This window comes from Nelumbo lutea, chromosome 1 (genome assembly GCF_056320005.1).
Source record: "Nelumbo lutea isolate HS-2025 chromosome 1, American lotus-T2T, whole genome shotgun sequence".
NCBI classification, from domain to species: Eukaryota; Viridiplantae; Streptophyta; class Magnoliopsida; order Proteales; family Nelumbonaceae; genus Nelumbo; species Nelumbo lutea.
The window spans coordinates 25364591-25389676 of NC_142684.1; the positions used below are offsets into that span (position 1 = coordinate 25364591).

General features: G+C 38.7%; 1 protein-coding gene across 1 annotated transcript in view; it reads right to left on the reverse strand.

Moving 5' to 3' along the window:
- The window catches only part of LOC148873998 (kinetochore protein), a 35963-nt gene extending 17289 nt beyond the window's left edge, over positions 1-18674 (reverse strand). The window contains exons 1-4 of the mRNA XM_088965753.1: positions 18087-18674; positions 17780-17998; positions 14808-14898; positions 14538-14717 (exon numbers count right to left, since the gene is read on the reverse strand). Coding sequence (XP_088821879.1) covers positions 14538-14717; positions 14808-14898; positions 17780-17998; positions 18087-18250 — 654 coding nt within the window. The 5' untranslated portion in view covers positions 18251-18674. The remainder of the gene's footprint in view (positions 1-14537; positions 14718-14807; positions 14899-17779; positions 17999-18086) is intronic.
- Between the last annotated feature and the right edge of the window lie 6412 nt (positions 18675-25086).

A 25086-nucleotide genomic window follows, 5' to 3' on the forward strand; every position in this document is an offset into this window, starting at 1 on the left:
TGAAGTAAAGTGATTTCTACAATGTTTGCTCAACTGACAAGTTTGATATGTGAAATCTGACACTGACACTAATTTAAATAAATATGGTAACAAAACTTTCAATGACCCAAACGACTGTGCCATAAAAAGACTTCACTCTTATTAGACAGACTCTTAGACTCAACAGCCGCAAGACAAGCTTTATTCTCCAGCATGTAAAGACCATCTACATACGACCTCTACTAATCATCTTCCCTGAAGCCAAATCCTATATAATACAGGAGGAAGGAAAAAAGGTTACTGAACAGTTCAACGAATTTGTTATACTACTAACCGAGAACAAATTTATGGGCAATTTAGGAACATGTAGAACATCAGAGAGGGTGAGTCTAAGAGGAAGGGAGATGGTTCCTTGACCAGCTATGGTGGAGAAAGGACCACCAGCAAGCCTCACCTTGTCCCGACTAGATAATAGATGATAAGATTGAATACAATTGGACTTACCCGTCATATGGTTCGAGGCTCCATAATCTATTATCCAAGGGGAGTCTAAGGGATGAGAGGACACGTGGAAAGTTGTGGCAGAATTACCATTACCTGATGTAGATGCAAAGGAAGTCGAGGGTGGAAAAGCAAAATCCATTTGGCAGATTGCCCTCCCATACAACTCTAATGATCACGGAAAGAATTATTGATATCTTCCCTCGGATCAGTCCCGGAAGGACTCATAATGGTGGTAGATGATTGAGGCTCTTGAGATGCTAAATTTGCTGCATTAAACTTTCTCTGACCTTACCGTCCTAGCTTCTTATTCTAATCCGACTTTTTACTCATTTCCTGAACCCACTTTGGCTTCCTGTAAAGCTCCCGACATGTCTCCTAAATATGCCTAAACTTCTGATAGTGTGTACACCATAACTTATCTTTGTCATCAACTTTCTTCTAGAAGTCACTCTTCTTGAAGGAATTTCCACCACCCGTAGCAACATTCCCTTTAGCTGCTAAAGCAACATGCTCTACCTCAGGATTATTCATCACATTCCACCTGCTCTCTTCTGACTGCACTAGAGCATATACTTCTTGTACTGATGGGAGGTCTTTACCCCCCAATATCTGAACCCTGATAGATTCATATATGGGATTCAGCCCTAAGAGAAAGGCAAACACTCGTTGCTGGGAAACCAGAGACTTGTATGCTTTGGCATCTGCATCACACTTCCAGTCTATATTCTGATAGTGATCTAGTTCCTTCCAAACAGAAGTCAAGTCTGAATAGTAAATGGAGAGACTCCTCTCCCCCTGTTTACAAGTTGAGGAGGCAGCCTGCAACTAATATATTTTAGCATAATGCCGTTGTTCGGAGTATGTAGATTGTGCCTACTCCCATATCTCATGAGCTGTTTCTGCCCACATGAAGGTCTTTCTCACTTGTGGCAGCATAGACAATAATAGCCATGACATCACCATGCTGTTTTCCTGGTCCCACCTATCATGTTCCACACCACTAGACTGGGGTTATCTAATTCTGCCATTGATATACCCTACTTTTCCCCTTGCAGTTATGTAAAGCTTGATTCTCCTTGACCATTCTAGGTAATTGAGGCCATCAAAGGGAAACACAGCCATGGGAAAACTCACATCAAAACCTCCGCTCGTCCCACTCTGACTAGAGGTAAAACCAGACATACCGGAATCTTCTAAAGACATAGAAGCTAAATTTGATCAGTCACAAACCAGCTAGAGAACAAGTTTTCAGTTCATTTCAGACCCACAATACAGTCAAAAAAACCAAGTTGCAGCAATCAGATCAAGTTTTCAGTTCAGCCACAATTCTGGACACAAAAAAAAAAAAAAAAAAAAAAAAACAAAGAAATCACAGCTGGTCACACACCATTACTGTTCTCAGATTTCGGCCCTACTGAACCCTTTCAGACTGATCACACACCATTTCAGATGTGTAAGGTATATCAAAAAACAGATCTGACTATTCCCTCTAGCAACAAAACAGCTTTCACACAGTAACTTAGGTTCAATATGAATAGAAGAAGGAAATAAACTGCTGTCACAACAGTTACAGATCTGTAGTCTTGAAGCAATAACACCTTTCTGGGCATAATAAGGACCACTTGATCCACATACAATGAGAGAAAACACTCTTACACCAGCCGCAGGTCATTAGACCCACATAACCCACACATCTGGGTACAAAAGGATCAGTTCGATCCACAAATCGAGGAAGGAAAACTAAAAAAACTCACAGCATTCAATTTATTTTTCTTTCTGATAGTTTCTGGGCTCACGACCAAGAAAAAGGAACAGTCTTGCAGTGAGCTTCCTCACACGTCCACCAAACAACTTGTTCTTTGGTTTGATCACCAATAGACAAAAAAGGAAAGAAGTGCCGTCCTGGTCCTAAGATTGGATCTGCCGCTCTGATACCATGTTTTCTTGGTGCTGAGATGGTATGATTCCAGACTAGAGAGAAGAGAAGAAGGAGAAGGGAGAAGAGAGAAAAGAGAGAAGAGAGACAGAATTGAAAGAGGCAAAAAGTCAACTGGAAGCGCCAGTTTATTTGGTATTTATACTAGGGCGACCATACAAAAAAAAATAAAAGAAAAAATTACAAAGGTGCCCTTGCAGCACTAGACTTAAAATAAACTAAGTTATTTCAATAAAGTCTTTCTGGTAATTGCCTATTTTTTTGCTTTTTTTCCCACTCTCTCTCACCTATTTCTTCTTCTAAGTGATCATCTCTTTGTTGTTTACCATAACAACAAGTGTTCCCTTGTCTTATAATTCCTTACTATTATTCTACCCTTAATCTTCATAGGGTTGGGTGGGAGGTCGTGTGTAGGAATAAAAAGGTGGGAGGACATGGCATTGGGAATATAAGGAAGAGGAATTTGGCAATACCTTGGAAGTGCTTCAAAGAAAGAGACCAAATTGGTGCTTGTCCCCTCATGTTTGTAGCCTTTGCTTGAGGAATGGTGAGACGGTGAATCACCTATTAATTTCGTGTCGTTTTAGTGCTCTTATTTGGGATTGGTTCTCCTCTCTCTTTGATTGTAGGTGGACTCCCCCCTCAAGCATATCTGAATTATTTGACCCTAGCTTTTTCCGATAGTCAAAGAAGAAAGGAAGGGTGATGTGGAGAACAACAAGGGAAGCTATCTTGTGGGCAGTGTAGGAAGAGAGAAATAACAGGATTTTCCAAGGGAAAGAAAAATCAGCTCCTGAAGTTATTGAAGGGATCACCATCAAGGCAGTACATTGGCTGAAAACTCTTGACTTGTTCAAGGATGTCTCCATAGATGATTTGATTAGAAGCTGGAGTATTTTAGCAAGGTCTTCTACTTCATCACCTACCATACAAGCAATTTGGTCCCCTTCTTTGCAGTCTAATCAGTAATGTCAAACTGAACTTTGATGGCAGCTCTGTCGGGGAACCATAGACCTTCTAGAGTAGAGGGTGTGTTTAGAGATGCAGGAGGAAAAATCCTGGCTATGTATTCTGGTCCAATAGATTTGGGGGACTCGCTTAGAACTGAAGTGTTGGCCCTCCTCCAGGGGCTCAGATTGGCCAAGCAATTGGGCTTTCAACAGCTAGAAGTGGAGGGAGGTTCAAAATTAGTAGTAGGTTGGCTGCAATCAAATAGTTTGGGAGCATGGTCCCTTAGACAACCTGTAAGGGAATTATTGAGCCTCACAAGAGAGCTGGGTACACAAGTTTCTTGGTCTAGGAGGTCAGCAAATGCTTTAGCTGACAACCTAGCAAAGTAAGGGGAGAATCGGGAGGTTTTGTTTTGGGCAGTGTTGTAAGTTGTTTTTTGTTCAGGGGTCACCTTTCACTTTATTATGTGACAATTGTACTTCTGGTTTTTAGCTAATGAAAGTTATTGTTTCCTATAAAAAAAAATGGTTGTGGAGATTCTCACTAGAAAAAGAAAAGCTATGGGTTAAGATAGTGGGTAATATTCATGGGCTTGCAGAGAATGGATGGGACTCTGGCATTCTAGCAAGGACTACAAGGGCATCTCCATGGAAAGCAATCCAAGCTATTTTGCCTTTGTTACACCCTGGATCAAGTATGACTTGCACTCTGACCACCTTATTAAATTTTGGAAACAAGTTTGGGTTGGGGATTTTCCTTTTAAAAAACGGTTTCCGACTCTCTTTGCCATCTCTACCTTCAAGAATGAACCGATATCCACCTTCCTTGTACCATCTAACTCGACCTTTGGGTTTGGTTGGAATTTGGGACTGAAAAGAGACATCAGGGATGCAGAATTGGACAGCACGTTATCCTTATTATCCATCCTTGATGGGGTTTTCCTGGAGCCAACAAAGGTAGACAACAGAATTTGGACCCTCTCTCGCTCTGGTACCTTTACTTGTGCTTCTTTCTTTAAAGCCATAACACAATCGGTTGTTACTATTGGTCTGCCTTTTCCTATTAAAGAGGTATGGTGTCAACCTATTCCTCTGAAGGTGGGAAGCTTCAGTTGGGAGGCCTTCCTAGAAAGAGTTAATACAAGAGATTTGCTTCAAAGAAAAAGGCCCAATAAATGTTTGTCTCCTCAGTGGTGTGTCCTCTACAAAGTTGTTGGTGAGTCTAGGATTCACTTACTAATTTATTGTAAATTTGAAAATTTTATTTGGGAATGGTTTACTTATTTGTTTGGGTGCATGTGGAACTCTCCAACAAATGTGCAAAACTTGTTTACTTCCTCTCCTTCTTATTGGCCAACAAAAAGGGCAAAGATTGGTGGATTTGAGCCAAGCCAAATAGCTAGCTATTTCGAACTCGACTCGCCAAGGGAGTATGAGGCTCGAGATCAATTCAAGCTAGAACCTTGAGCTCGAGCTCGGCTCGGCTCGGCTCAAGCTCAACTTAAGAAAATTGTTTTATAAAATAAAAAATTACATATAAAAAATATTTTTATTTGATATTTAAAAAATTAAGACTTATAATAATTAGTTATTATTATATATAAAAATAAACATATTATATATTTTTTTAATTTTATATTGTTATTATTATTATTATTATTATTATTATTATTATTATTATTATTATTATTATTATTATTATTATGTAGCTATTCGAGCTCGGGTCGATTAATAAACGAGCCTATAAAATTGGGCTCGAAGCTCAGTTGAAACTGATCCAAGCTCGAATAGCTCGTGAAGAGCATAGCTCGTGAAGAGCTCAGCTCGTGGCCACCCTAGCAAAGATTATGTGGAGATGTTAGGGCTGCATGTATTGGTCTATTTGGGAAGAAAGAAACTTAAGGATCTTCTTAGAAAGGGAGAGAACAGTGGAAATAGTGAAAGAAGTGATACATGTAAGGGTAATTCATTGGTTAAAAACCTTGGATTTGCAAAAATTTTAGTAGATGATCTGATTAGGAACTAGAAGGAAATTACATATTCAGCCTCAATTAGGAAGGTTCCAGGCTCTTATTGGACCCCCCCCCCACCTCTTGGATTTATCAAACTGAATTTTGATGGCAACAACAAGGTCAATCCAAGGCCTTCCGGAATAGGGGATGTCATGAGGGATGAAAAAGGGAATGTGATAGCCATGTTTTCTGGCCCAATTGGAATAGGAGACTCATTGAGGACCAAGATTTTAGCAGCTTTAGAAAGGGTTCAAAGGGCTAAGGATTTGCACATAAACAAGTTGATCATAGAAGGAGACTCTAAGACTGTAGTGAACTGGTTAAAAGAAGACAACTCAAGACTTTGGAGCTACAGAATGAAAAGAGGAAATACAAATGATTGACCAAGGACATGGAAGTCCGATGCACATGGATAAAGAGAAGTGCAAATTCTTTTGCAGATGGCTTAGCTAGACAAGGGGTGAATAGGAGTTCTATTTTTTTGGGCTCAGTTGTAATTGCTTTTGTGTTTTGGGTGTTTAGTGGCAGTTGTGGGGAGTTAAGATATTTTAGCTCCCTTCTATGTATTTTCACTCCTCAATCATTTAATGAAATCTCTGTTATTGATCAAAAAAAAATCTTCATCCTTGATCACCCAAAACCCCTCTACCCCATAAAGCCCACCACCAGATCTTAAATTAATAGGACCCCACTCATTCCTATGCCAGATAAGGAGGCTAGATTTTTTTTCTTTTTTTGAGAAGAGGTAAAGTATAATTTCATTAAGATAGAAAAGCCCATGTACAACTAGTGTCTGTACAATGGGAAAATACAACAAAACAAGAAAATTAGATTACTATGCCTTTTGTGTTTACAAAAAGATTTTCAAAATAAAAAACAGAGCCATAATTTCATCTGTCCAATCTTAGTTGATCTATTGACCAGGAAAACAGTTTGCCCGCTATTTTTTGCCACACTTCCTCAATTTGATAGCCTTTTTTTTGTTTTGAAAAACCCTTTAGTTTCTTTCCTGCCATACAATCCAAAACACTGCTCTTGGAATCATTTGCCAAATGGCTTTTCTATTCTTGTTTAGGCCCTGGATCCACCACCCTTTCACAAAGTCTTCTACAGATGTTGGGCAGCATCTATTGAAAGTAAAAAGGCTTGAACACTTTCACACAGATGTTGTAAGTGAAGCTGCAATGCAATAAAAAGTGGTTTATAGATTCTTCCACCCTGCTGCATAGGACATATTCTGCTGCATCAATCCCCGCTCATCTATTTAACAGGTTATCCTTAGTGAGGATCAGTGTTTTAAAAGCGCAAGGAGCAGGGACCAATTTGTGTGTAAGGCACAAAAATACAAAAAAAATGCTAAAAAATAAAAAAAGAATGTCATAAAATTAAGAAAATGCCAAAAATTCAAAAGAAATGCAAAAAAAAATATTAAACATAATATTAATAAAAATATAAACTTAAATGAAATTTTAAGTAGGTAGACCATATTCAAATGAAATTTTAAAAATAAAACCTATTATTTAAGTAGGTAGACCATACAAGAAACAAGCTACATTTGAAGGTGTGTATTTGCACAAGATTATCCCCATAGGAAACTCACGCTCTTCTTCCCAAGTCAACTTGTTATAGGAAGATTTTACAGTAGAATTCCCAAATTTATCTTCCAACCACAGTCTTCTACCTTCTAAGCTAGGATCCATTTGCATGCTATAAAGCTTCTGAAGTAGGCCTCTAAATATCAATGTTCAGAGAACCAGACCGGGCATAGAACTGGAGAAGGGAGAGTTTCACGGGTCAGAGGTTCAACTAGGGTCAAACCGGAGATTCAACCATGATGACGTGGCATACACATATACATATATACTATGGGTCATAAAAATACTATATATAATATATTTTAGAACTTTTAATGTACTTAAATAAGGTGGATGTAGTATTTTAAAAGTGCGAGGCGCAAAAAAGGCACAAAGGTCAATTTGCACCTGAGGCACAAGGCGAGGTGCACACCTTTTTAAGCAAGGCATAAAAATTAAAAAAATATAAAAAAAAGCTAAAAAATTAAAAAAGGTCAAAAAATCAAAAAATTATAAAACATAATATTAATAAAAATGTAAACTTAAATTCTAAAATAAATGTTTTAAAAAAACTATTATCTAAAATTAAAATACATAAACATAACATGTAAAGCATATTCAAATGAGAATTTAAAAATAAAATCAAACATATAAAACATTTCCAAGCATATAAAACCCACAATCTCTTTTTTTCTCAATTACATTACTTCAAGTAGCTATGTGACATATTACATTCCTAATTCTACAAGCCGCCTTTGTGCCACGCCCCTCGAGGCATGCCCAAACAAGTCCATGTTAGGGTCTTAAATTCTTAGTTTTCACATAAAAAATAATGATTTTATAGTTTTAATTGCTTTATAAGAAGATATTTTATTAGGATGAAAGAATGGACAGCATTACCAAATAGGGGGTTCTCGAAGCTTCGGTGAGCGAGCGAAGCAAGTGAATAATGTAATATGTATAATAAATGACTGGGTGGATGGATGGTAAGCTTCTTAATTTTTAAAACAAATGACTAGGGTTCAAGCCTTTTAACTTGCATTTTCTTTAAAATATGTGCATAATAATGTAATACGTATAATAAAGTCATTAATTAGCATAAGTAAAGAGGTGGATTAGTGGTAATTAACTAATCTTGAAAATAAGAGGTCTTGAGTTCAAATCTTGTTAACAACATTTTAAAATCACTTATGTATGGACCCAAGCAGTTCCATGAAACCGGGACCGGTTCATCGGTTTTCCGATTCAACTGGCCAGTCAGCCGGTTCTCAGCGAGTTTTGAGCAAGTCCGGTTATTGGGGTATGACCGAACCGGTTAGGACCCTGGGTCATGGTTCAATCGGTTCAACCGGCCGGTCTTGTTCGATTTTCTAAACACTACCAAAGATTTTATCTACCAATCATTCTAAACACCACCAGCAGTCCTTCCAGAACCTAATTTCCTTGCTAAAGTCTAAAGAAACTGTGGTTTTTCTTAAATCCCTTTCCATACCAATTATTCTAAAAGATAATGTGCATGGCATAGTTTGTGATCCCTTGTTGCCAGATCTTCACAATCTCAATCAATTACATTTCAGAGATTGTACTTTCTAGTCATCCAGAGTTCTGAATATATCCACAGAGTTCCTACATGCATACTAAGCTTTTTTTATTATGTTCAGTAGAAGATCAAGACTGTAATCAATCTTGAATCCTAATAGGTTTTAGGTTTACAAAACAGAAGAAAAGTGAGAGGAAGGAAAAAGAAAAGAAAAGAAACAGGAGAACACAAGGGGTTGAAAGGAGGGACAGATTCTAACAGATCTGCCGCCGCCACTCTCTTATTATTTATAGGTTATGTTCAGTACAAGAGGGAAAGGAAACATCTGCCCTTAGTACTTACATGATAAAAAAAAGTAAATAAAAGCTTAAATAAATAACAACTGAATTAACAAACTGACACTACTATAACTGAGATAAATAACTACACATGTTGTCCTACGAACACAATGGGGACCACTGTAGTGGGGCCCACATCAATGTTCTCTACACTCCCCCTCAAGTTGGGAGTAGATATCTATCATTCCCAACTTGGATAGGTCTGTCTCTAACTTCTTCCTTGGTACAGCCTTAGTGAAGATATCCGCGAGCTGCATATTAGATGTGATGTACGGAAGACACACTTCTTGTGATGTGATCCTCTCTCGCACAAAATGTCGATCAACTTCGATATGTTTAGTTTTGTCATGCTGCATTGGGTTGTGGGCTATATTAATAGCTGTCTGATTATCACAATACAGCATTAAGGGCTTTTCATCCCAACTCCTCAAGTAGTGACCTCAGCCATAAGATTTCAGCCACTCCGTTAGCCATTGACCTGTATTCCGCTTCAGCACTGGAGCGGGAAACAACACTCTGCTTCTTACTCCTCCAAGAGACAAGGTTACCTCCCACAAGGGCACAATATCCAGAGGTAGACCTTCTGTCATCAACACTCCCAGCCCAATCGGCATCTGTATAGACTTCCACCCTCATGTGATTATTGTTCTAGAGCAGTATACCTCTACTCGGGCATCTCTTCAAGTATGCTAATATTCTCTCTGCCGCAAGAAGATGAGAAGTTCTAGGGGAGTGCATGTACTGGCTAACAACACTAACTACATAGCTGATATTTGGCCGAGTGAGGCAGAGATATAGGAGCTTTCCAACCAACCGTTGGAACATAACTTTGTCTTCAAGAGGCTCCCCGCCCTCTACACTAATCTTGTGATTTTGTTCAATGGGTGTATCAGCCGGCTTAACACCCAACTTTCCAGTTTCCGCCAACAGATCTAGAACATATTTTCTCTGAAAGATAAAAATCCCCTGCTTGGATCTAGCAACCTCAATACCCAAGAAGTACCATAGTGCACCAAGATCTTTCACCTCAAACTCTTGATGAATGAGCTATTTGAGGGACTCAATCTCATGGTTGTCATTTCCTGTCACCACAATATCATCAACATATACTGCAAATAGTGTTAGAGAGGACTCTACCCTCTTGATGAATAGTGTATGATCTGACTGGGTATGTACATAACCAAACTTTCCAAGGGCTAATCTGAACCTATCAAACCAGGCTCTAGGTGACTGCTTCAAACCATACAATGCCTTGTTCAGTCGGCAAACCTTCTTACCTGTCTCTGTATCATAGAATCCAGGAGGCAACTGTATGTAGACCTCTTCTTGTAAGTCTCCATTCAAAAAGGCATTTTTAACATCCATCTGAAACAAGGGCCAAGAATGATTTGCTACAAGGGATAACAGAACTCGGATGGTGGTCATCTTGGCTACTGGGGCAAAGGTCTCCAAGTAGTCTATACCATAAGTCTGAGTGAAACCCTTTGCAACCAGTCGGGCTTTGTACCTTTCAATAGAGCCATCAGCATTATGCTTCACAGTGAACACCCATCTGCATCCCATCGGTTTCTTTCCTTTTGGTGGGTCAACCAGTGCCCAAGTATTGTTCTTCAATAGGGCATCCATTTCGACTTGCATTGCATCTTTCCATTCTGGAACTGATAAGGCTTCTTGCACTGTTCTTGGAATAGGGACATCGGCAATAGAAGCGAGATAGGACCGGTAAGATGGAGATAGACGATCATAGGATAAGAATTGTGAGATGTTGTGAACTGTAGAAGTGGGGCAATGTCGTTTCCCTTTGCGAATGGCAATAGGGAGATCAAGGTCATCCACAAGAGGGGAAGTGGCAACAATGGGAGGTGTCTCAGTAGGCTCTGGATCTGGAGCCGCAGAAGGAACTGGAGCTGGCCGAGACTGCCGATGACTAGGATCAACCTGCCTGCATCACCTGTGATAAACTCTCAACTCCGGCTCCCTCTGACCACCCTCACCACTACAGCCTTCATTACCCAGTGGAATAGGTAAAGGAACAGCCCCACTTCCACTCTCACTGCTCTCCCCCTGAGGAAAGAAACTCAAAACAGCCCCACTCTCACTGCTCTCCCCCTGAGGAGAAGCCCTAGGATAATAGGGTGTCTCCACAAAGAAGGTGACATCCATGGAGACAAACCGTTTCCCTGAAACCGAATCATAGCAGCAATAACCCTTTTGAGTTTGTGCATAACCGAGGAAAATGCATTTGGAGGCCTTAGGTTCAAACTTGGAATGATGAGGCCCAAGAAGCTGAACGAAACAGGTACAACCAAAGGTTTTAAGAGGAACAATGAATAACTCCTCGTCTGGGTATAGAAGGGAAAAAGGGGTTCTCATATCAAGAACCCGAGAAGGAACTCGACTAATGAGATAAACTGTCGTGAGGATAACATCACCCCAGAAGCGAATAGGTACATTGGAGGTAAACATAATGCTTCTAGCCACCTTCAAGATATGCCTATTCTTCCTTTCGGCAACGCCGTTCTACTGTGGTGTACAAGGGCAAGTGCTCTGGTGAATAACTCCATGGCTAAGAAGGTAAGAGGTCAATGGCTAAGCAAAGTATTCCTTTGCATTATCAGATCTAAGGACTTTGATTTTGGCCCCAAACTAAGTGAGAATCATTTGATGGAAGTTTTGGGTCAGAGCAGGAACCTCATCCCGAGAACGCATAAGATAGACCCAAGAAAAGCGGGTATGGTCATCAACAAATAGTAAAAAATATCTGTACCCACCCATAGAAGAGATATGATATGGCCCCCATACATCAGTATGCGCAATATCAAAAGAGGAATTACTCCCTTTATTACTTAAAGAATAAGAGGTTCTACAATGTTTAGCAAACTCACAACTCTCACACCTCAACTTTGATAACTCAACAGACTCAAATAAAGCAAGAAACAAACTCTTCAAAAACTTAAAAGACAAATGACCTATTCGGTTATGCCAAAGCATAACCGGACTCATAGACTAGGAAACAAAAAGACTTCTTATCCACTGACTCCTCCCGACGAGAACTCTTTCCAAGCAGATAGATCCCGTTCGTCTTACGGCTAGTCCCAATCACCTTCCTCATCTCCAAATCCTGAAAAACACATCGGTCAGGGAAAAAGGTTACTGAACAGTTCATGTGTTTGGTAATACTACTAACTGAAAACAGGTTAGTATCAAACTTAGGAACATGCAAGACAGAAGATAGCTTGATGTCCCCCTTGCCCGAAATGGGAACAAGAGAGCCATCAGCAATGGATACTCTATCTCAGCCAGAGGACAAGTGATAAGAAGTGAACAATGATGGCAAGCTAGTCATATGGTCGGATGCACCTGAATCTATTACCTAGTAGTGGTCAGTATTACCTGGAACTGAAGCATGGTAAGCTGAGGCTCGAGTACCTAAATGTGCAAATGCAGATGTGGTAGGAGCTGATAGTGACTGAGATAGCTGAGTTGAACTCCCAACTTCCTTTTCCAACTGTATGAGGGCAGCCCGAATAGCAACTAAAGTCTCTAGGGATGTGCCTGATGAGGATGTTGAATCAGTGTTCATGGCCACATGAGCATACCCTTTTTATTTCTTAGTTTTGCTGGGACCAAGTGAGGATGTAACTTCCAACAAGTATCTTTTGTGTGCTTGGGTTTCTTGCAATGTTCACATACCAGATCCCATTTATCTTCTTTCTTCTAGTCCCTTTCTGAATCACCCCCTGGCTTAGGTTTAATAGCTGTCAAGGCTGGGAAAGGGGGTTGAGGTTGCATCATGATTTTCCTCCTGGTCTCTTCACTATGCACCAGGGAGTATGCTTGAGAAAGGGTCACACTATCTCTTGTCAATATCTGTTGTTGCACAATGTCATATTCTTAATTCAAACCAGCCAAAAACTCAAATACCCTATTCGTCTCGACTTGCTTTCTGTGAGTCTGTGCATCTTTGGGACTCTCCCACTCAAGGGTCTCTAGATGGTCAATCTCATGCCACAAGGATTTCAAGGTAGAGAAGTAGACAGAAACTAGCTTCTCTCCTTGTTTAAGGCTGTTCACCTCACACTTCAGTTCATAGGCTCTGGCAACATTAAGGGGTTGGGAATAAGTTTCATTCACAACATCCCATATCTCTTTGGCTGTCTTCGCCCACAAGTAATTTCGACTGATATGTGACTGCATAGAATTACACAACCTTGCCATAACCAAATAGTTCTCTTGAACCCACTTGGTGTATGTTGGGTCCTCCTTGGATGGTTCTTTCACATCTCCCAAGAGGTAACCCAGTTTTTCCCTTCCTCCAATAGCCATCATGGCTGATTGAGCCCACTCCAAGTAATTTGACCCATCAAATCTCATAGTTGTAATTTGAAACCCGATTTCAGATACACTGCCATAACTGTTGTTTCCAAAACTACTTTCTCCCTGACCCTTAAGCTCCATCTTTGATCAAGAATCAGTGACTACAAACTGTTAAAGCCACTATACCAGAAAACAAAGTAAAACAAGCAGGTCTGAAATCTGATCTGAAACCAACACAAATCTGATCTGAAATCTGATCTAATCCGAAATCTGATCTAAAACCAACCCAAATCTGATCTAAAATCAATCGCCTATCACAGTATATGCAAGAAATCAACTCAAATCTGATCTGAAATCAATCGGCATGCACAGTACCAGGCAGCCTATCAATCTGAGATGCTATTTTCTGAAATCGCTAATGTGGGGCCCACTGCTACGAGAGCAAAATTAGAATTTCAACTATAGGTCTGAAATAAGTGCTCAGTTGCACTTTCCAAACAGTCTACACAAGTGGGACTTGTCGTAGGACAATATGAAACCCTAAAAACTAATCACCTCTGAGAGAGGGGGGGTTCGGCCCAACAGTCAAACCCTAGAAACAAACTTAAAAACAGTTCGACCTCTCCTTCTAGATAGGTCCAACCTATCTCGACTTATTGCAATCTCTGAAACTCAATAATAAAAAACTTACTTATGGATTTCGGCTTACTGCCTTCCAGGGTTACCTGAACCCTAACCTTTGCTACTTCTTCCTGATTACCAACTCTCTGCAAGCCGCGGCAAGTCTTCAACTGCTGCGAACCTCTCCTGGTAATCTCCAAGATTCAGCCACCGAATACTTCTTCATAAGCTTACAGCCCTAGCTAGTCCTCATGTGGTCGGCTGGACTAGACACACATGAGAAGCCCTAGATAGGCTCTGATACCAAGTAGAAGATCAAGACTGTAATCAGTCTTGAATCCTAATAGGTTTTAGGTTTACAAAACAGAAGAAAAGTGAGAGGAAGGAAAAAGAAAATAAAAGAAACAGAAGAACACAAGGGGTTGAAAGGAGGGCCAAATTCTAACAGATCTGCCGCCGCCACTCTCTTATTATTTATAGGTTATGTTCAGTACAAGAGGGAAAGGACACATCTGCCCTTAGTACATACATGATAAAAAAAAGTAAATAAAAGCTAAAATAAATAACAATTGAATTAACAAACTGACACTACTATAACTGAGATAAATAACTACACATGCTGTCCAACGAACACAGTGGGGACCACTGCAGTGGGGCCCACATCAGTGTTCTCTACATGTTCCTCAATATTTTTTATTTATTTTCAATCAAAATGTAACTATGAGATGGACTTAAAAAAAAAAAAAAAAGAGATCAAAGACTCGACCTTTTCATCTATTTCTTTGGTCTTCTCCCGTAATGTTCGAAAAGAAGTCTTTAATGACATCTGGTGATTGTTGAGACCCTGAATGTTCTGACGCAACTCTTTGACTTGAGCATCTACTTCCAGAACTAAAGGTTGCTCTCTTTCTCTTGCTTCTCTGTGCTCCAAAATTTCCATGTTCATCTGAAAGGCCGAAGCACTAGTAACTTCTAAAGAACACTTGATCAAATAGAATGATTAATTGATTTTCAGTAGCATTAACCTAGGCTATACCTGTGAAATCTGTGTCTCCAATTCCTGCCGCCGCACTTCATCAAAATTCACTTGATCAAAAATTTTTTGAATGTCATTCAGTTTTGTTGTCCTGGAGTATTTAAGCAAGTGGCAAATTTAAAAATGAATAGCTCAATTTTAAACATAAGAAGAGTAAGATGGGATAAAATAAATATATTGTTCAAATAAGATCAATATAACTTCCTTCTTTTCTCCTTGTTTTTTTTTGATAAATAAAAGTTCATTAAGAATTCATTATCAACAAAAGATAAAGACCGTTACAAGCATCCCAATGAGAGGGGCGAGGTGTAGTCTCACCCCTTAAAAAAAACAGCACAAAGATTACAATTGGGCCCAATGCAACTGATCCCTAGTTACTCGTTTGGCTAAACAATCAACAAATAAATTAGCCTCCCTTCCCACCCATTGAATGATTAAATTCATATTTTGTGTTGCCCATTTGAATTCCATCAATTCATTTCTATAGCACCTTATCACTGAATCTGTATCTCTAAGCCAACCCACCACCACTTTGGAGTCCCCTTCTATCACCAAACACTCCACACCTATCTCTCTTGCAATCTATGCGCCTTGTAGGACTGCATACAGTTCAGCCCTTAAGGAGTCTCCACTCCCCATTAGTCCTACTGCATTGAATTAGAAGCTACTGAAGAATAATGTTTCAAATCATAAATTCCACTTTTCTATTCTTCTATCAAAGCCTAGTTATACAAAGAGAAAACACATTAGAATTGGCAACCCTCAATCTCGACCAGTGATTTCAAAGGTGTGCCTAGGCGCACAGGCGAAGCGCATTCAATGTTTTAAAAACACAAGGCGCAAAAAAAAAAAAAGCAAGGGCCAATTTGTGCCTGAGGTGCAAGGTGCAAGGTGAGACGCGCGCCTTTTTAAGCAAGATGCAAAACTACAAAAAAGTTAAAAATTTTAAAAAAAAGTCAAAATATCCCAAAAAAAATGCAAAAATTCAAAAAATATTAAACATAATGTTAATAAAAATATAAACTTAAATTTTAAAATAATTTTTTTAAAAAACCTATTATCTAAAATTAAAATACATAAACATAACATGTAAAGCGTATTCAAATGAAAAATTAAAAATAAAAGCAAACATATAAAGCATGTAAAATCCACAGTCTCTTTTTTTCCATAAATGCATTGCTTCAAATAGCTAATGTGATGTAAAACATATTGCATTCTTGATTCTATGAGTCACCTTTGTACCACGCCCCTCAAGGCAAGCCTGAACAAGCCTATGTTAGGGTTTGAAATTCTCACCAAAGTTCCGAGAACCCCTTATTTGCTAATGTTGTTCATTCATCCATTGCAATAAAATATCTTCTTAAAAGGCAATGAAAGTTATAAAATCATTATTTTTTATGTGAGAAATAAGAATTTCAAACCCTAACATAGACTTGTTCGGGCACCTCGAGGGGCGTGGTTGGGGTCCAGGGGCGGAGCCCCCGGCCCAACCGTCAGACTCAATAAAAGCAAAAAGCGCAAAATTTTAAAAAGGCGCACGCCTCGGCTGAGGTGCAAGGTGCATCAACGCACGCCGGTGCGCCTAGGACCTGGGCAAAGCGCATACCCCAAAATGTGCCTCGCATGTGCGCCTAGGCGCGCCTTTTAAATCATTGGACACATTTTAGGGTAGGCACCTTGCCCAAGTCCTATGTGCAATACTTTCAAAAGGCACACACCTAGTTCGCCTAGGAGTGCGTTTTTTGAAAATTTTATGTTCTTTTTGCTTTTTTTGAACCTAGTAGCTAGGTCGAGGGCTCTACCCCGGACCCCCAACCACACCCCTCGAGGCAAGCCCAAACAAGTCCATGTTAGGGTCTTAAATTCTTAATTCTCACACAAAAAAAAATGATTTTATAATTTTAATTGCCTTTTGAGAAGATATTTTATTTAAGATGAATGAATGAACAACATTAGAAAATAAGAGGTTTTCGGGCGCAAATTGGCCCTTATGCCTTGCACTTGTAAACATTGTTCTCAACTGACACTTTCTTTTTTTGTATTTTGAAAAAATACATCAAGGCATTGTACACTAGGAATATACAAGAGCAAAATCTAGCCAGTATTGGAATTCATAAAAAGAGTATTGGTATCAGAAAAATAGTTGTTTAAGGCACACCTTGTAAACAATCTGTGAATCACTCAATCACTGGCCATGTGCATAGTTATTTTCAAAATTTGTGTATTTCTTTCTTTTAACATAGACCATAGCATCCCAATTGCAATAAATTCCCCAAACAAGCTTGCCTCTTTTGCTTAGCCCATTCAAATACCACCCATGGAGTAAGAATTCAACCAATTCAGGAAACAACCTTTCACACCAAAGCATGATATGAAGAAACCCACAACCTCCTGAATCCACTTTCTTTTCAGAATTTCAGTTGCATGCCCAACCTAATTAACTAAGTCCTATTTTGAGGTGGGTATTTTCTCCACAAGTTGGTAAAAACCTAACATGACCTTATCAATAACTGAACAAATCCAGCTATCCACCACTTTATTCTTTGCTTAGGTTGAACTCAACTAAGGAATGGACCAGGTTTGAGTTGGTGACTATCCACATTGTCACCCCAAGACACGTACAAAGATATGGTCAGCTTCTTGAAGAAAAGACTGCCTGTTTATATGTATGTTTCATATGCATGACCAAGAATGAACAAAAATCCAGCGCAGAAGCAAAAATTTTGCATCACTTAGAAACATTACCAGTCTGATAAAATTATTGGCATTCTCATTTGTAATTCAGACTGCTGCACTTTCATCCTTCTTTTTCTTCCAACTCTCCGAGAAAATGCTACTGATCAGCCAGTAAGGACTATTCTCGGAAGGCTACTTCATTTTGGGTTGTAACGCATAAAAGTTTATCTTTTTGTCTTCACATACAGCAGTTGAACAAAGATAAGAACTCAAAACAAAATTCTGGAAAAGCACACCTGTAAAGGAAGAAATTAAGTATGGCACTGAGGAACGCAGTTGTGCGGTGCGTATCCGGCTTTACGAGGTCCCTGAAGATGAAATTTATTGGACAACTAACCGCATCCACTAGTTCCGTCATCTTGCGGAACAAATTCGAGGCCCGAACCGAATCAACATGATAATCTGGATTCTCCAACTGCTCCAAAGCACTGAAATCTACTTGCCCGTGATCCTCCCTGAAAAAAGAAGAACCACAAAAACGACAAACCATTAAAAAAGTGGAAGAATGTAAACCAGGATTAGGGTTTAGGGTTTAGTATGCACTGGAGAGGATCGATGTAGACCAGAATGTTCATGTAGAGAGCAGTAACGAGATCAGAATTTGGGTTAATGAGATCCTCTTCTCTGAGGTTTGCAATCTGATACTCTGAGAGGATTTGGACGATATCTTTGCGAGGGATGAGATCGGCAGAGAACGATGATGCCATTTCCCACTGTAGCTGTTTGACGTTTCCCGCGCTCCAAATGGCTTTCGTTCATTTAAACGTGATAGTCAAAATTGCAGACAGTGATAATCTCATCTCATCTATAAAAATCCCATTAATAGATGATCATAAGCGTAAAAAAACATAGCTCAGATTTCGCCAATTCAATCCACGGCGGGTAGAGAACTTGTTCATGGGTCGGGCTTTTACTCTTCGTTAACACAAATTTTTCAGGCCCGAGCCCGAGACCAAAGCCCGATCTAACAAAATGATTATCCCTAGTTAGGTCGGGCTCATGGTCATAGCAACGTTCAAATAGGTCGCTTTCAGCTCATAGTGATAGCAATAGAGGCGAAATGCCTAGAATCAATTCTATAAATGTAATGGAGACGTGAGCTAATTAGCAGAAGGCAAAAAAGATCTACATAAAATTTAATGGCTTTTGGAAATAAACTATAAATTTGTTGTAACCGTCCGAAACAAAGAGACAAAGAGAGAAAGATAATGAGAGAGAGTCATCAGTGGGTAGAGAACTTGTTCATGGGTCGAGCTTTTATTCTTCGTTAACATAATTTTTTCAAGCCCAACCCTCATAAAAAGCCCGAAGCCCGACCTAACAAAATGATTATCCCTTGTTAGGTCAGGCTCATGGTGATCGCAACATTCAATAGCCTGGCCCTTAACAAATATTTCAATGTATTATCCCTTCAAATAGGTCACTTTCAGCTCATGGTGATAGCAATAAAGGCAAAATGCCTAGAATCAGTTTTGTAGATGTAATGGAGACGTGGGCTAGTTAACAGAAGGGAAAAAAAAAAAAAGCTCTGCATAGAATTTAATGATTTTTGGAAATAAATTGCAAACTTGTTGTAACCGCCGGAGACAAAGAGACATAGAGAGGACCTAGTTAGTTGTTACTGTCGGAGACTGGAAGATAGAGAGAGGAAGACAGACAGAGAGAGAGAGAGAGTCAACAGCGAGTAGAGAACTTGTTCATGGGTCAAGCTTTCACTCTTCATTAGCATAATTTTTTCAGGCCCGAGCCCAAGCCCAACCCTCATAAAAAGCCCGAAGCCCGACCTAACAAAATGATTATCCCTTGTTAGGTCGTGCTCATGGTGATAGCAACGTTCAACAGCCCAGCTTTTAACAGACATTCAATGTATTATCCCTTCAAATAGGTCGCTTATCAACTCATGGTGATAGCAATAGAGGAGGAATGCCTAGAATCATTTTTGTAGATGTAATGGAGACGTGGGCTAGTCAATAGAAGGCAAAAAAAACCCTACATAGAATTTAGTGGTTTTTGGAAATAAACTACAAACTTGTTGTAACCACCGGAGACAAAGAGAGGAAGATAACGAGAAAGAGAGAGAGAGAGAGAGAGAGAGAAAGAGGACCTGGTTAGTGGTTACCGATGGAGACAGAGAGACAGAGAGAGGAAGATGACGAGAGAGAGAGAGAGAGAGAGAGAGGACCTGGTCAGTGGTCACTGCTAGAGAGAGAGGTTGGGGGCGTTGGTGCCTGAGTTCGCCTCTAAGAGTGAGAAAGGTGCCTGAGTTTGCTAGTGCCTGAGACTATGAGAGTGAGAATGAGAAGACAAAACTATGAAAAGAGGGAAACTGGGAAAGGTTAGTCGAGTTAGGGAATAGGGATTTAGGATTTAGAAACTAGTCGAGTCGGGCTTTTTTGACAAATCCCGAACCTAGCCCGAAAAATAATCGAGCCGAGCTTTTAGGCCCGAGGTCAAGCCTGCAGGCTAAAAACCATGTTCAAGTTCGGCCAGGGGCTGGGCCATCAGGTTACCCAACCCATGAACAAGTCTAGTAGAGATCAGATAGGGGAAGTGAGTAGGAAATCCCATTAAAAAAACATGAGATAAATGATGAAGGGGTGGATTTGATCGAGCCAAGCCGAATACCTGGCTATTTGAGTTTGGCTCACCAAAATAGTGTTAGATTCGAGCTCGATTGTAAATCAAATTTCCTATAAAAAATAAATATTATATATTTATATTATTTTTCATTTTACATAGGAAATTTAAGAATTATAAAAATTATTTATTATCATATATATAAAATAATAAAAATATTATATATAATATTATTATATAATAAAAATTATTATATATGTATGTATGTATATATGCATTAGGCCTGATTAAGCTCACAAGCCTAACAAATCGAGCATCATTAGGCTTGAGCTTGGCTTGATTAACAAAGGAGTTTATATATCGGGCTTGAAGCTTGATTTAAATTAAGCCAAATCAAGCTTTTCACAAATTGAGCTCAAATAACTGTTGAAAAGCTCGATTCATGCACCCGGCTATTTGGTATCGTGCGGAGGGCACCATGAGAAAAATGAAAAATAATATATTTTGTTTGTTATACAAAAAAAATGTACGAGGTTACATATATCTAATAGTGCATGGTTCTAAAATTGTCGTTGGTCCAAACAATTAGGTTGTTCAGCCTGAAAATTTGTGAGGTAATTGATTTTTCACCCCCTAAGTCCTAACCATTCGTTTGCAAAAAAAAAAAAATTCATTTTGACTTGATCAATAACCCGCTGACCCAAACATTGAAATTGTCAACCCTAATTACATGACCCAAACATTGAAATGGTCCAAACAATTAGTTGTCATCATAATCTCATTGTTCTATTTTGGCCATCACCATTATCATGAAATTTTTAAATTGGAATGAAAGGGGTTATAATAATCCTAAAATTGTCCAATACATCTGTCAAATATATAAAATTCATAAATAGGATGGCAATTTTTTCCATCCCCATTGGATACCTAGCATCCCAACCTAGTGGAGACAGGGATGGAGACTTTCTTGGTGGTAGGGGTGGAAATGAACCAAGCTTTTCCCAAGCTATTCAAGCTCAGTTTGTGAAAAACTCGGTTTGGCTCGTTTTAAATCGAGTTTTGAATGAGCTCAAACCCAATATACAGGTTCATTTTCTAATCGAACCGAACTCGAGCCCAATGTAGCCTGGTTCATGAGACTTGCGAGCCTATTCAAGCCTAATACATACATGCATGCACACACACACACACACACACACACACACACACACACATATATATATATATATATATATATATATTATTTTAAATGTATAATATTATATATATAATATTTTTATTTTTATATATACAATAATAAATAAATTTTCATTTATTTTAAGTAAACATTTTCCAAAAAATATTTAATTAAAAATTCAGAGATCTGAGTCCCCAATTGGGAACCTGTCTCCATTGGAGATGAGGCTAATTTTTTTCTCTGATGGGAATCGGGTGAAGGACGAAATTTAATTTAAAAGTCAGAGTTGATACAAGGAATAGGGTCCCTTCCCCATTGCTACTCCTATTTATAACCCTGATCTCTTTTTTTTATTAGAATCAAATTTTAGGTAGCATTTAATAACACTATGAAAAACTTGTTTTCTATAGGTAAGGGCTAAGGGGTGTTTTAGATACTTTTATTTCTAACATAAGACCAGGTCTTATGTCTTACCAAAACTAAACGCATTTCAAATGTGATGAAATGAAATTAATGCCATCATTACCATCATGTATTTAATAATAACAAATATTATCATTTATTTAAATAGTTTTATTAAATATTATTCCATAATATTAAAAATATTATTTAATAATAATAAATCAATATTGTTATAAATATTTGTTATTAATTAATAAATACTATTATTTCTTTAATTGAAGAAATAATAATATTTATTTAATAATAATAAATGTTATTATTATTTAATATAAATAAATATTATTAATTAAATAATAAATAATTATTTGTTTCAACAAAGCACACTATTTGGTGTTTGTGAAGAGCTGGGGAAGAGATCCTTTTTCTGGAAGAAGATAGCTCCTCCGACCTGATGTTTGGAAACATGATTGGTGTTTGTGAAGACTTGGGGAAGAGAACTACTAAGTCAAACATAGGTGTGGAGACAACTCCTACACTAGTAGGGGAATCTGCTTGGACAGCTCAACTTGGTCAAGATATAGGCTTTGTGGAACAAGAAGACTCTACCAAAAAGACTAGCTCAAGAACACCAAAATAGGGGTAGTCCTTTAAGCAGGTCTTTGATGCTTTTCCATTTCAAGTTTCTCCTTCCCTTCGTACATGTCCAGGGGTTTAGAAAAATCCAAACTTTTGGAATCAATGATCAAATTTTGTGTGCTTAACCATCCAATCCCACCTCGGGTAACCTTGTTTCTTCAGTTTTTGGTACTGACCTCTGTTCTTTGTCAGTGACAAATATGCCAGACAAAGGTGTTGTTTCTAAAGTTAGACTTGAATTTGGAAGTGAGTTTGAGAGGGGTGTGGATTGTTTCTCTAGTAGAGTTTGGGAGGAGGAATTAGAGAGAATATGGCAACACATTTGTGGGTTACTAGAGGAGTATAGTGCAAAGGAAGAATCTATGAGCCACAACAACCCTCTAGGACCCTCGGAGAAAAGGGAGATTGTAGATGCAAAAAGATTAGGTAGTGAGAGTCCAGTTAGAAGTCCAAACAAGGTGTCTACCAAGAAGTCTGGTATGATTTTGGAAGAGGTAGTAGAAGCGGGGCCTTCGATCCAAAGGGGTGGGAAAGGAAAAGAAATAAGAAGAAAAAGATGGAGGTAGAGAGATTAATCTTAGATATTGAGAGTGACATTAAGTTCACTACCCAAGGGGATAGAAGAAAAGAGGCTAAGTAAGGGGTTTTTGGTGGGTTATAAGGATTACTTAGCAAGTTTTTCTCATGAAAATTATCAGTTGGAATGTTAGAGGTTTAGGGAGTGCAAGGAAAATGAGAATACATAAAGACCTATTAAGGAAAGAGAGACCTAATATAGTTTTGCTGCAAGAAACAAAGCTACAAGAGCTCGACAATAATTGGATTAGAAGTGTGTGGAGAATCAAAGAGTAAATTGGTCCTTTTTGCCATATTGGGGATCTTCAGGATGTCTGGTCACCATCTGGCGGGAAGATGTCGTGGAACCTCTAGAGGAGCTGTTAGGCAACTTCTCAATCTAGTTAAAATTCAAAAATGTGGATGATGGTTTTGTTTGGGTTCTAACCAATTTGTATGGGCCAAACAACTATAGGGAAAGAAACGAGATGTAGGAGGAATTGTATGGAATACATGGCTTGTGGAAAGGAACTTAGTGTGTGGGTGGAGATTTTAATATAATCAGATTTTGTAATGAAATCAGCAACCCACATCAGACTATCACAACTAGCATGCGCAAGTTTAATGAGTTCATTAGTACTTGTGAGTTGAAGGAGATCCCCCTACTACAAGCTATTTTCACTTGGTCAAATTTCCAAGGAAACCCTATTTTCTCTAAGTTGGATACATTTCTTTTTAATGAGGGGTGGGAAAATTATTGGAGGGATTTAGTAGCTAGAGCCCTACCTAAAGTTACCTCTTATCACTGCCCTATTAAACTTGGACAAGAATCCTTAGGAAATGGATCAAGACCATTCAAGTTAGAAAATATGTGGTTAACTCACCTGGATTTTGTGAATAAGATAAAGAAATTGTGGAATGAAGAATTGAGAGGAGTGAAGTGGAAGGGGATTATATTCCACAAGAAATTGAAAAGGCTTAGTGCCAAATTGAAGGAGTGGAACAAGGTTCAGTTTGGGAAAGTAGATAAACAAAAAGCCCTTTTAACGTCTCAAATTGAAGATTTAGATGGAAACAAGAGTCAGGAATTTTAAAGACGAATGTATATACCTTCTTTCTTCCTACCCCACCAAATTCATTCATTTCAAAACCCAACCTCTAAATTCAGAACCAATCCTAAATGAAACAGCCAAGATGTGACAATAAATCAACATGAAAAACCACATGAACAACAACAACCTTTTCTACTACAGTAATCAATATTGCTATTTCCAATTTTGCAAGTATGGATGTATACGTCGAGTGGAAGGAGATGTGGATAAAGAGAAGATAGATAAAATGGAGGATTTGTTAATGGATGCGATTAAGACAAGGCAAAATTAAATGCCTTGCTTGTGTCAACTTGTTTATCTTTTTTGGGACCGAGACCGGAGGCATTATCCGTTCCTAGATAAGCCAAAGGTCGAGGAAATACAAGATTCATCACTTATGGAGGCATACTACTTTTTAGTGATGCATCGGTCCTTTATTCCAAAACCGAATAAATTGAGAAAGCTAAGACCAATAACCGAACCTCATAAGATTGATCTAGTTGTGATGGATGCTCTCTCCTTGCTATTAAGTAGGGTTTGTTTTTGAAAGCATTTTCTTAACTACTCGCATGGTTTTAAAAAAGGGTGTGGAACTCTAAAATCCTATGCCCATGTTGAGGGGGGTTGATTGACTAATTAATTAAAGCAGACATCATGAGCAAGAGAGAGACTTGAGATGGAAATTAGAAAAAGCGTTGGAAGATGTCTTTTTGAGAGAAAAAAAATTTCTTGGAAGCAAAAATCAAGGAATAATTGGATTAAGGGAGGTGATGGGAATACCAAAATTTTCCATGCACGAGCCAATGGGAGGAGGAGGAAGAATTTTGTGGGTAAGCTAAAGTTTAATGGTGAAGAGATTTTCTCACAAGATGACATAGCATGTATATTTTTGGAGCACTTCAAAGGAATTTTTAGGAGGCCCGTGAATCATAGGTTAATGATGGAAGGTTTTGAATGGCCAAAATTGGGTGAGGACCTTAATGTCTAGTTGGAGAGGAGCTTTGAAGAAAAAGAAATAAGACAAGCAATTTTCTCAATGGATAGATCAAAAGCACTGGGTCCAGTTGAATTCACTATGTCCTTTTATCATGATTGTTGGGAGGAA